Source organism: Mobula birostris, chromosome 21, assembly GCF_030028105.1.
Source record: "Mobula birostris isolate sMobBir1 chromosome 21, sMobBir1.hap1, whole genome shotgun sequence".
NCBI classification, from domain to species: Eukaryota; Metazoa; Chordata; class Chondrichthyes; order Myliobatiformes; family Myliobatidae; genus Mobula; species Mobula birostris.
This window is the reverse complement of record NC_092390.1, coordinates 63117152-63130308: the sequence shown is the minus strand read 5'-3', so window position 1 is coordinate 63130308 and position 13157 is coordinate 63117152. Positions and strand designations below refer to the sequence as shown.

Sequence of the window (13157 nt, the reverse complement as noted above, 5' to 3'; positions counted from 1 at the left end):
ACAGTCGTTGCAACAGCATGATGGAAAGAGAAAGTTTGGAAGGGTTTTGCAGCTGTGGAAGTAGATGAGAGGCCAGATATTTGTTCTGTAAATGTATCCATTAAATCCCTGTATCGAGGGTAAAATTTTCCCAAGTTAGACGAGGCCTGAAGCGCGTCATCCTGGCAACGGCGGCATTTCCCATTGGGCAACGGGCGGGAAGGCACCTCCTTCAGCCCAGGCGCCTCCGGACGTGGGAGTGACGTAACGCACGCTCCGGCTGCCCCGTCGGGATCGCGCCTCACGTGACCGGAGTGCCCCGGAGGCGCGCCTGTCGAGTGGGGAGATGTCGCTGATGGTGGAACAAGCGGTTGCCAATGGACCTCGGTTTGGGGCCAGGGAGCAGGCACAGGCAGCGAGCAGAAACTACTGCTCGCAGCCCAGGCTGAGTATGTGTCTGGACATTGCCTTAATGATCAGCTGAAAGCGACGTGGTTGTTGGAGTTTATTGATATTGTAGCCTAAGAGTTGTGAATGTCCGGGCCTGGGAGCTGTTGGGAATTTAATTACAGTACTTTTATTTTCAGCAAGTGATTCAACTTCCTCGTTGAGAAAATTCATGAAGATGTTTCATTTTCAGAATGTGTGACGATGGCTTTTCAGAAATAATATCAAGTTGTTATCTCGGCGATTTTTGGGCGTTCTAGTTACTGCATTTTTGCTTAAATATATTTTGGTTTGCTTGTTCGGTAATAAGTGGAGGCGTAAATGTTGATCCATTGGCATCTGAAGTGTCACGGTAACAGATGAATGCAGTTCTGATTCGCATTTGTCAGATTAGATCCAGTGTCTGATCTCCTCGATACAGAGTATTTCAGAACAGTGATCCAGTCTATAACATTTTACAGGATCTTCCCCAAATCCGAACATAGTCTGTTACAGACCAGCCCAAGACTTCATGTGATTCAATCATGTGACTTGAAAGAAGCAAGACATCTAACTTTGTGTCTGATTTTATTTAACTGGCTGTGTTTGATTTTATTTTCGTGTTATCATATTATCGTATATACATTGGACTAATGCGTTGTGTTTAACTCGGAAATTGAAACATGTTTCATGTTTTAAATGACGCATTTTTTTAAAGTATGACTATCTCAAGTTTCTTTGCTGATGGGTGCTTAACTGACTATCCATTAAGGAGTCTTAAAGTTGTTCCACTTATTAATATCCTTATTCTTGGCTTTCTGAGATTTTTTTTGTGATTGCTTGGGAAAAATAAAAAGTCTATCTGATTAAGTTTTCTGTACAATTTTTTAAAACTACCAAACAATTTCAAGTAGTTGTAATTTTGAAGATGATGGTGCCATTATTTATTTCACTAATGAATATTTTGATCAAGGTTGAATAAATACCAAAACTTGATACATAGTGAGGAGCAGAATTTAGGTTGCCATGATCTAGTTGAATATTTCACATGGAGATGTTGTAAACCTTTGCAAATATTGTGACTTAGCTGTGCACAGCATTATAGGTTGTACCTCAGCTGTGTCGTAATTTTTGGGTACATGTTTGTAATGTTAGATTTCGGAATGGTTTGATTCCAACTTGACCTTAATTCATATTCGTGAGAAAATCTAAATTGGAAATCCAGAGCAACACACACACAAAAATGATGGAGGAACCCAGGAGGCCAGGCAGCATCAATGGAAGGGTCTGGGTCCAAGACAACAACTGTTACTCTTTTCTATAGGTGCTGCCTGGCCTGCTGAGTTCCTCCAGTGTTTTGTGTGTGATGCTTAATTCACAATCTTCTCAAAAACATTCTGTTAAGGATGGTAAGAAGTTAAGGAGTAAAGTTTGTTTTCATCTGGCTTTCAGCTTGTCATTAACTTTCAGTTGTGGACATCCCAGTATTATTTGAAAGATGATGCATCCCAGGTGAATGCCATTTGTCTTGACAGGCATGGAGGTTTTGGAAACTGAGAAACCATGTGAAGTCATCTATCAGCCCTCAAGAATAAAATCACCTAACCTCTCCATTTTTCATCTTTCTTGTAAGGTCTTATTTAATATTTATCAATACCTTGAATGATAATTTCAGTTGGATAACACCAACATGGAGTTAAATGATTGAGAAAGATTTCCTTTTCCAGATCAGAAAATGACTGTTACTAAAATTGGAATTTACTCCTTTTTTAGTTAATTAGTAGCAAGAAAAAGTTGAAGCTCAACTTAGATTTAAATTTGTGATTATTTTTGCAGTTGAAAGGGAAAAGTTCAAGCAATAATATTTGTAAAAATTTACTTGAATGCAGCATTTGCAAGAATTTTGTGTATGCTTACTTTGACACATCAGTTGGTAAGAGCTTTCAATAATAAGGAAATATTTCTGCTGCTGAGTTCTTAAAGAAAATAAAGATATCACAGGTGAAGAGAGGGTAACAAGTTTTCTGAGGGAGTTTTTAGCCAATGACATGAATTTTCATTTTAATAGGGAAGTAGATATTTAATAAAGAACATGTGAAAGAAATGAACTTCCGAAAAGACCCGGAATGAAGTGAAGAGTCTGAATATTTTCCTCAGTGCTCCTCAGATTTATTCAGTTAATTTGTGAAGCTGTTCAGGCAAATCTAGTTTCGATGGAGATTTGTTCTACTTTAATCTGTCACCATATACAGTGAAAGATGATCAGAACTGAGAGCTAAAGTTAAATTATGAATTCAAATAGTGCAGTACAGGAAGAAGCGATTTCACCCATTGAATACATGGTGCTTTTATGAAGTGTAATCTAGTTATTCCCACTTCCTGGCTGGTTTGGCCAAAAGCTGGCATTATTTTTCAAGTAACTTTCAAATTCCTTTTTGAAAGTTATTTTGTATATAAAATTAAATAATGGCCAGCAGAGGTTAGGCCAGTCTTGATTTCCTGCAAATAGAATTGAACATAAACTTGGACTAAGATGTTAACTGTCCTGTGCTATCACCAGTGGGATCATCAGTTGATATGCCACCTGTCTTCAGGAGTTTCGGCCCGCTTATTGATCAAGACTCCCTCGAGGTGGTGGGCCAGCAGTGCTAAAGTACCACCTCCCACTGGTGAGCTTAAAAACTTGGCATCTGCCTCTATCAGAGTTGTTGGTCGCTTCCATCCAACAGGTAGTCTACTCTTCAGGTGTCTATGCAACTACTGAAGGGTTTGCAAAAGATGTATACACTGTCCGACTACCTGCCCCTCTGGACAGACTTGGTCCACACCCACGATGATCCTGTCTCTGCTGCCTCAGCTAACGCCCTGCTGGTTGACTTGATCTCTCTTCTAGTGAAGCCAAGGTCACGCAGCCACTTCTGGAAAGTGAATGCAATAAAGCCACGGCAACCTACTTTGAATGGATAGCATGAAACCTTCCACCCTCTCTCTGCATTCTGATCTTAATTCTGCATACTTGGTTAACTTGCACTCATGGGCTTCATCGATGTTGTCTTCCCAGGTGACTGTGAATTCACCAATAACCACTTCTCTACTGGTGTCAGACCATACGATTATATCTGGACGCAATGTGGTGAAAGCTATCTGCTCCAGGAAACTGCCTTTCCCATCTAGGTTGGCCTTGACGCACCACTCATTGGCTGAAGAAAGTATGCTTGATCGTGGGCTTGTGCTGTACACCCTTGACTTGGAGCCTTCTTTCACAAATGATATGCGATGTTCTGTGCAGCATGGGGCTTGAGATAAGTTGTGCTGCAGTACTCTCTGCTCAACCGCTTCTGCTACAACTTTGAGAACATTGTTGTGTCTCCAAGTGTACATGCTGCTGGAAAGATTGACTCTGCATGCACTCAGAATATGTTGAAGTGTTCCCTTCTCGCCATAAGCAGCATACTTGTCTGTCTTATCTTCATACCAGGTGCTGAGGTTGGCAGGTATTGGGAGCAGGTCGTACGCTGGTCTGCATAGAAAAGTAATGTGGAGTGGTTCCATCTGCCACAGAACATTCCAAGATGGATGTTGTTGTTCAACACTTTCGCACCAGGTCCAAGCCCCTTGTTTGGCCAGGCCAGCTATTTTAGCTAACCTCTTTTCCTCTTCGACCTCTCGTGTTTCTTGTGTTACAAGCTCATGGCACTCCTTGCCTGTAGAAGATGACCACGACTTGTGGGTTGTCCATCCAAGTCCCTGGCGACCTAGCTGGGTAGTCCCAGCCATCTCCATGTGCTTCAGTCTAGACTCTGCCTCATCAACTGCTACATGGGCTGACCACTTCCTGCCTGATCTCACATCCGACTGGGTGTTCTTGACGACAGGGGCTTTTGAGTCTCGAAGCATCAAGAATGTTGTTACCTTGGCTACCTTGACCTCTTCAACAAGGGATTGCACTGGGATGGTAAGCTTTGTCTGGCTGCTGGCTAATTAATAATTCATACCTACAGAATACAGACCCCATTAAGAAGATGTTATTTAAATAATACAAACCTTACCTGTTTTTTTTCTTGAGTTGTCAGAATGTTTTAATGTTAGAATCTTGATGCATAATGGGGAGTATGTTGGAAATAGTCTTGATGGTTTGATATTGTGATTTTTTGCTGTACGTACAAATCAGCATTTATTAATAATGTGAATTAGGTTCTGCAAGCTTCCAAAAAATATTCTTATTTTGGTCTAAATGCTTGTGTTAAAAATATTCTTCACTCAATTCATGGGGTCAAGCTTTTATGCCAAAATAGGACATAAAACAGAAATATTTGAAAGACAAAAGTATTAAGAGATAAGTGGATATCGGCTTGCCTCTTCCAGCCTGTGGAAAAGTCAATTTCTGTGCTTCAAACACTTCATTCCATTGAAAGATTGGCATCCATATTGGTTTGGGCAACATAGGCAATAAATTTTCAAATGTAGAATTAATTTGGAAATATTAGAAATGTAGTCAGGTTGTGTATGGCAAGTTCTATGAAATGACATTATGATAGTGCTCAAATCAAATGGCTGCAGATCTGAAATAAAACAAAATATTAGAAACACTAGATCAGGCAGCACTTGCAAAATGAAACAGTTAATATTTTAGGTTGATGACTGTGTTTTTGTGATTTTGATTGAGAAACCTGATTCTTGTATACATTGCGTTTCTGGGAAGTCTAGTGTTGTGCAAACTTACTCTTATGACTTGAAATTTCAACAATAACTAAAAAGGAACTGAAATCAGAGGTCAAAGCAAACAGAATCTGCTATTTTCTCTTCCTTTTTGTAGAACTGCACCTCAGAAAGCAATGAAAATGGAATTATTTGTTAAACCTTGATAAGGAACAATTTTAGTACCTGTAATTAGTGCTGTTTTTAAGTATTTGGAAGCAGATAAATTAGAATAGTATAGTAAATTTAGTCACAAACATGAAATTCTGCAGATGCTGGGAATTCAGAGTAACATACACAGAATGCTGGAGGAACTCAGCAGGTTAGGCAGCATCTATGGTGGTGGGGAATAAAAAGTTGATGTTTGGGCCGGACCCTTCAGGACTGGAAAGGAAGTGGTAAGAAGCCAGAAACATTGACTCTCTTTCTTTCCTTATATTTAGCATGCAGCAGGATAATGCTATTTTTCCTTTGCTTTATCAGTTTACACTTATTCTTGTTTGTCCCAGAATATCTGCAATCATAAATTGTGTTATCAAAATCAGTTTGAAACTGCAGGTTTATTTTTCTTACCATTCTGCATTAGCTTTCTATTTTCTAATGAACCTTCATTTTCAGGTCACATACTTCTCCCTCTTTCCCTCAACCATTGCACCCTCCTTGCATCGAAGTCCATGGTTCCTATCCCTTGCCCTTTCTTACTCTTGTTTCTCTTCTCTTCTGCCAAAGTTCCAGTGTTGACCACCACATTTTTATCACTTCCCTTGGCATACTTGCAACACTTCTATAATTCTCTTAAAAAAAATTACCTCAATTGCTCTTTACTTCCATCTGCCCTTTGAATATACATAGCTTTAATCTTTTCAACTAACTTGTGTACGATTTGCTGTATCCACGATTGCTATTCTGTGGAACGTTGCTCTGCACTAACTTCTGTGGCTTTTTTGTTCAAATTACACCAATTTCACTATCATTAAATCATAACTTGGCTTCACCCTGTTTATTTTTAATCAAATATTTTGAATACTTTGCCTTTCTGAGCCTACCTTGCCTTAAATCCATGTTATCTGCAGCTTGGCAACTTGTCAGAAATGCTCTCCTTGCATCTTTCAGCCTCCATGCAAAACTGTTCTCTGCATTGATAATTTCTGTTTTTACCCAAATGTCCCTTGCCCGCTTTCTGCTGAATTTATTATGCTATCTTCAAATTTTGAAGAAATGCTGGTTCACTGCACATCCACTTTATTGGCTGTGCACATGTCTGTTTGCTTCTGTTCTTGATTATTGACAAGACAATCTTTGAGCATTTCCACCTATTCTACATGAATGGATTCTATGTTGTATGTTCTATCATATGCCTGTAATGGAGGTGGTTGGAGGGTGGAGGGGGAGGGGTTGGTTGGGATGGGAGGCCGATGCTGGGAATGCACTCCTAATCTGTTAAATACTGCCTTCATTTAATTATTTGGTGCTCCAGTCACCAAATAGCTCATGAACAGTTTTAAAGTTTATTTAACCACACATTCACTGCCACCTCCAATATGTTCACCGTAATGTAATCATCAATCTCTGACTTCTGTTATTTTCCCTGGTATACCTGGCTTGTGGTCTGTAAGGCGCAACTTTGAAACTGTTAGATGATGAATCTTTTGTCAGAATTTGCTTGACCATCTGTTCTTCAGTTTCTACTTGAAACCCATTCACTGCGTTAATGTTAATGTCAAGTGTTCGGATAAACCCAAGGGTTTTAATCACTGCATCTGTGATTGGATTTTTAGTTTTGTATGGGGAATTAGGATGGTGTCTGAGGTAAAGATGCAATATGAATACAAATTGAGAGATTTACAAAAGCTAGAAAGTATTAGAGCTTTTTGCGTGCCATAGTCCTGAGGAGACATTGGATTGCGCATAATTAAGCACTTGGCAAGGTCCAATAAAAAGAAGTTAGGTTTAAGTGAAGCAGCCATTGTATAAATACGCCAGTGTTACTGTGAGGAGTTGAGGCTTTGGCTCATCAAGACTTCGGCAAGGAATGTCTAAGTTGGATTTTTTTTGTTATTTATTCTTTCTTTCTTTCATTCATTCATTCTTATTGCATATTTAGACCAGTGGTCAGGCAGGATAGTGGAATGCTGCTCTTGCAGGATGTGATGACTACTCCTGCTAGAAGTGCATCCAGCTGCAGCTTCTATCAGGCAGCGTTAAGGAGTTGGAACTGGATGAACTTTGGATTATTTGAGAGGCGGAGGGGTTGATAGACAGGGTGTACAGGGAGTTAGTTACACCCAAGATGAATGGCACAAGTAACTGGGTATCCGTCAGGAGGGGGAAAGGGGATGGGCAGCCAGTGCAGTGTACTGCTGTGGTTGTTTCCCTCAACAACAGAAATATTGCTTTAGATGCTGTTGCAAGGAGGCAGAAGAGTGGTGGGGGTGAATAACCTAGTAGCAGAAAGTCACAGCGGTCAGGTTTCTGGTGACGAGAAAGAATTTAACATGGTATGTTGCCTCTTGGGTACAGGGGTCCAGGACATCTTAGATGGAGTCCTCAGCATTCTTAAGTGGGAGAGTGAGCAGCTTGAGGTTCTGGTCCACCTTGGTACCTTTGACATAGATAGGAGGGGTAATGAGGTCCTACAAAGTGAGTTTAGGGCGTTAAGTGTGAAGTTAAAGGACAGGGCCTCCAGGGCTACCCATGTCCTGTGTTAGTGAAACCAGAAATAGGATAATCATACTGTTTTAAAAAGTGGGTAAAGAGTTGGTGCAGAACTGAAGACTTCAGATTTTTGGATCATTGGGCTGCCTTCCAGGGAAGATAGGACCTGTACAGAAGGGATGGTTTGTACCTGAACTTGAGGGGGACTAATTTCCTTGTGGGAAGATTTGCTAGTGCTACTGGGAGGGGGTATTAAAGTAGAATTGCAGGGGGATGGGAACCAGAGAGACAGAGCAGATCGTGGAGTTGTTATGGAGAAAGATGTTGTTAAGCCTGCATACTATGTCAGGAAGCAAATGGTTAAGCATCATGGGACTAATATTCTGAGCTATGTGTATGTCAGTGCAAGGAGTATTGTAAGAAAGGTAGATAAGCTTAGGACATGAATCAGCACATGGAGTTATGGCATTGTAGAGACTAAGTTGTAGGAGGGGCAGGACTGGCAGCTCAATATTCCTGGGTTCTGTTGTTTTAGGTGTAGAAACATAGAAAACCTACAGCACAATACAGGCCCTTCGGCCCACAAAGCTGTGCCGAACATGTCCCTACCCTAGGAATTACCTATTTGATAGAGTTTAAAGGGGGAGAGGTGGCATTACCTGTTAGGGAAAATGTCAGAGCAGTGCTCAGACAGGACAGAGCTAGTGAGGAATAAGAAAGGTATGACCAACCACGTTAATGTGATTGTATTATAAACCACCCAACAGTCCATGGTATTTAGAGGAACAAATTGGAGAGATCACAGACTGCTGCAAAAAAACCTTAAGCTTGTGATATTAGGTGCTTTTAACTTTCCACGTATTGACTGGGTATCCCAAACTGTAAAAGGACTAGATGGGATGGAGTTTGTCAAATGTTTCCTTAATTAGTACATAGAAATCCTAGCTAGAGAGAGTGCAATACTAGACCTCCTTCTGAGAAGTGAGATGACAGGTGACCGATGTTGGAGGGGAGCACTTTGCATATACAGTATTGATCACAATACCATTAGTTTCAAGGTAATTATGGAAAAGGATAGATCTTAATTGGATAAAGGCTAATCTTGATGTATCAGACAAGATCCGGCAAGTGTTGATTGGGACAGGTTATTTTCTGGCAAGGATGTACTTGCCTTCAAAAGTGAAATTTTGAGAATGGAGTTTGTATGTTCCTGTCAAAGTAAAGGCAAGGATAACAAGTTTAGGAAACCTTTGTTTTTGAGAGATATTGAGGCACTGGTTAACAAAAAGGAGATGCCTAGAGGGTATAGGCAGATAGGAATAAGTGAGGTACTTGAGTATAAGAAATGCAAGAGAACATTTAAGGAAATCAGGAAGGCTGAAAGGAGGCATGAGGTTGCTCTAGAAGACAAGGTGAAGGACAATTCCAAGGACTTCTACAGAGATTTTAAGACCAAAGGATAACAAATTGGTCCTCTGGAAGATAGATAGATACTTTATTGATCCCAAAGGAAATTGCAGTGTCATAGTAGCATTACAAGTGAACAGATATACAAATATTAGAAGAGAAGTAAGAAAGAATAACGGGAGAGGATCATCGCTTCTCTGGCTATAGGTTGACTCATTATAGAGCCTAATGGCCGAGGGTAAGAATGACCTCATACACTGCTCTTTGGAACAGCACAGTTGTCTTAATCTATCATTAAAAGTGCTCCTCTGTTGAGCCAAGGTGGCATGCAGAGGGTGAAAAACATTGTGCAGAATTGACAGGATTTAAGTAGGGTCCTTTGTTCTAGCTCAGCCTCCAGAGTGTCCAGTTTGCCTGCTATAACAGAGCCAGCCTTTCTAATCGATGCTCCTCTCAAGTCCGCCATCCAGGTGCACCCCCAGGTACTTGTAGGTCCTCACCATCGATAATAACGGAGTAGTGCAGGCTTAGTCTTCGTAAAGTCCATCACCAGCTCCATTGTCTTACTGATGGTGAGCTGATGATTCAGCTTGCACCTTTTGATAAAGTCCTCCACCAGGGCCCTGTATTCATCCTCCCATCCTCCCTTTATACAGCCAACTATTGCTGAGTTATCAGAGAACTTCTGCAGATGACATGACTCAGTGTTGTATCTAAAGTCCGAGGTATGCAGGGTAAATAGGAAGGGAACCAATACAGTCCCCTGTGGGGTCCAGTGCTGCTCATAGCTATGTCTGACATACAGCTCTGAAGCTGCGCAAACTGTGGTCTGCCAGTCAGGTAGTCGATTATCTAGAATACATGGAAGTGCCACCCTGCATTGAACGGAACTTTTCCCCCAGCAATGGTATTGAAGGCACTTGAGAAATCAGAGAACATGATCCTCACTGTGCTGCCCTGCTTATCCAAATGGGTGTAGTCTCTATTCAGCAGGCCGAAGGGCCTGTACTATGCTGTACTATTCTATGTTCTATAACAGCATCATTGACTGGTAAGCAAACTGCAGGGAATCGAGGGCTGATCTGACTAGGGATTGGAGATGAGCCAGGACTAGCCTCTCCAGGGTCTTCATGATGTGTGAGGTCAGGACCACTGGAAGATAGTCATCCAAGACTTTTGGTTTGCACTTCTTGGGTACTGGGACTACACGTGAAGTTTTCCACACTGTCTGGACCCTTTCCAGGCTGAGACTCAGATTGAAAATGTGTGGGAGAACTCCACACAGCTGCTCAGCACACTCCTTCAGGACCTTGCACTTCACACCATCTGCTCCCAATGCTTTGCCATGTCTGAGTTTCCCCAGAGTCCTTCTCACCTGCTCAGTAGTGAAGCTGAGTGCATGATGACTGGGGAGTTGGTGGAAGGTGGGGCTGGGGGAGGTGAAGATTGGGACGATAGCAGTTCGTGTGAATGGTAGGTGCAGGGCAAGAGGGGGATGTAGACAGCTGTAACCTGTTGTTCATCCACGTGTTGAACTGGAAGGGGGAGGAGGGAGCATTGGGTGTCTCAGCACCAGGACTGGTGTGCTGATGGGGGTGTGAACTAGAGGGCAGTTGTCAAACCTGTTGAAGAATTGGTTTAACTCATTAGCCCATTCAAGGCTGCATCAGATCAGAGTGGTAAGTAATCCATGCATGGAGCTGTAACAGGGAGATTTAAATACTTGTTGTGCATCTGTACTTACTTTGGAGATGGACATAGTTCATGGAAGTGAGGCAAAGCAGCAGTTTTGTAATCTGTCATGGACCCTATACAGATTACAAAGGAGAAGGTGTTCACTGTCTTGAGGCAAATTAGGGTGAATAAATCCGCAAGGCCTAACAAAGCGTTTCCTCTGACCTTATGGGAAGTTAGTGCAGTAACTGCAGGGAACCTTCGTAGTGATATTTAAAACATACTTGGGAATACGTGTGGTGCCGGGGGACATTCTGTTATTTAGAAACATAGAAAACCTACAGTACAATACAGGCACTTCAGCCCACAAAACTGTGCCGATCATGTCCTTACCTTAGAAATTACCCATAGCCCTCTATTTTTCTGAGCTCCATGTACCTATCCAGGAATCTCTTAAAAGATCCTATCTTATCTGCCTCCACTACCGTCGCTGGCAGCCCATTCCACACACTCACCACTCTCTATGTTTTAAAAAAAAACAACTTACCCCTGACATGTCCTCTGTGCCAACTTCCAAGCACCTTAAAACTGTGCCCTCTTGTGTTAGCCATTCCAGCCCTAGGAAGAAGCCTCTGACTATCCATACGATCAATGTCTCTCATCATCTTGTACACCTCTATCAGGTCACCTCTCATCCTCTGTCGCTCTGAGGAAAAAAGGCCGAGTTCACTCAACCTATTCTCATGTTCCCTAATCCAGGCAACATCCTTGTAAATCTAAGAAAGGCTGTAAGAATAAACCGGGAAATTATAGGCCAGTGAGCCTGACATCAGTAGTGGAGAAGTTATTGGATGGTATTCTAAAGGAGCGGATATATAAGTATTTAGATAGATGGGGACTGATAAGGTATAGTCAGCATGGCTTTGTACATGGTAAGTCATGTCTAGCCAATCTTGTATTTTTCAGGGAGGCAATGGATGTTGTGAACATTGACATTAGTAAGGCATTTTACAATTTCCCACATGGGAAGTTGGTCAAGAATGTTCAGTTGTTTGGCATTCAAGATGAGTTAGCAAATTGGATTAGGTGTTGGCTTTGTGGGAGAAGCTAGAGAGTGGTAGTAAGTGGTTGTCACTTTGGCTGGAGACTTGTGACTGGTGGTGTGCCGCAGGGATCGGTGCTGGATCCATTGTTGTTTGTCATTTATATCAATGATCTGGATGATAATCTGGTAAACTGGACCAGCAAATTTACGAATGACACCAAGATTGGAGGTGTAGTGGACAGTGAGGAAATGGTCAAAGCTTGCAGTGGGATTTGCACCTGCTGTAAAGATGGACTGAAAAATGGCTGATGGAAATTAACGCAGACAAGTGTGAGGTGCATTTTGGGGGACCAACCAGGGGAGGTTTCAGACAGTGAGTAGAAGGGCACTGAGAAGTATGTTCGAACAGAGGGATCTGGGAATACAGATCCATAATTCCTTGGCATCACAGATACGGTCGTAAAGAAAGCTTTTGGCACATTGGCCTTCATAAATCATTGTAGAGTACAGGAGTTGGGATGTCATGTTGAAATTTTATAAGACATTGGCCTAATTTGGAGTATTTTGAACAATTTTGGTCATCTGCCTACAGCAAATCAATAAGATTGAAAGAGTGACCTGAGTTATAGGGAAAAGGTTGAATAGGTTAGAACAATTCCCTAGAACCTAGACGACTGAGGGAAGATTTGATAGAGGTATACAAAATTGAGGGATATACAGTGGCATGCAAAAAGTTGGACACCCCTGGTAAAAAATTTCTGTTGCTGTGAATAGCTAAGCGAGTAAAAGATGACCTGGTTTCCAAAAGGCATAAAGTTAAAGATGACGCATTTCTCTAATATTTTAAGCAAGATTACTTTTTTATTTCTATCTTTTACAGTTTCAAAATAACAAAAAAGGAAAAGGGCCTGAAGCATGGGCAGTACTTAGTAACACCCCCTTTGGCAAGTATCACAGCTTGTAAATGCTTTCTGTAGCCAGCTAAGAGTCTTTCAATTCTTGTTTGGGGGATTTTCGCCCATTCTTCCTTGCAACAGGCTTCTAGTTCTGTGAGATTCTTGGGCCGTCTTGCATGCACTGCTCTTTTGAGGTCTATCCACAGATTTTCGATGATGTTTAGGTTGGGGGACTGTGAGGGCCATGGCAAAACCTTCAGCTTGCGCCTCTTGGGGTAGTCCATTATGGGTTTTGAAGTGTGTTTAGGATCATTATCCTGTTGTAGAAGCCATCCCCTTTTCATCTTCATCTTTTTTACATTCGGTGTGATGTTTGC

At 41.6% G+C, this 13157-nt stretch overlaps 1 protein-coding gene across 1 annotated transcript in view; it reads left to right on the top strand.

The window, feature by feature from the left end:
- The first annotated feature begins 278 nt into the window (after positions 1 to 278).
- The window catches only part of atp6v1ba (ATPase, H+ transporting, lysosomal, V1 subunit B, member a), an 89072-nt gene continuing 76193 nt past the window's right edge, over positions 279 to 13157 (top strand). The window contains exon 1 of the mRNA XM_072239615.1: positions 279 to 428. Coding sequence (XP_072095716.1) covers positions 326 to 428 — 103 coding nt within the window. The 5' untranslated portion in view covers positions 279 to 325. The remainder of the gene's footprint in view (positions 429 to 13157) is intronic.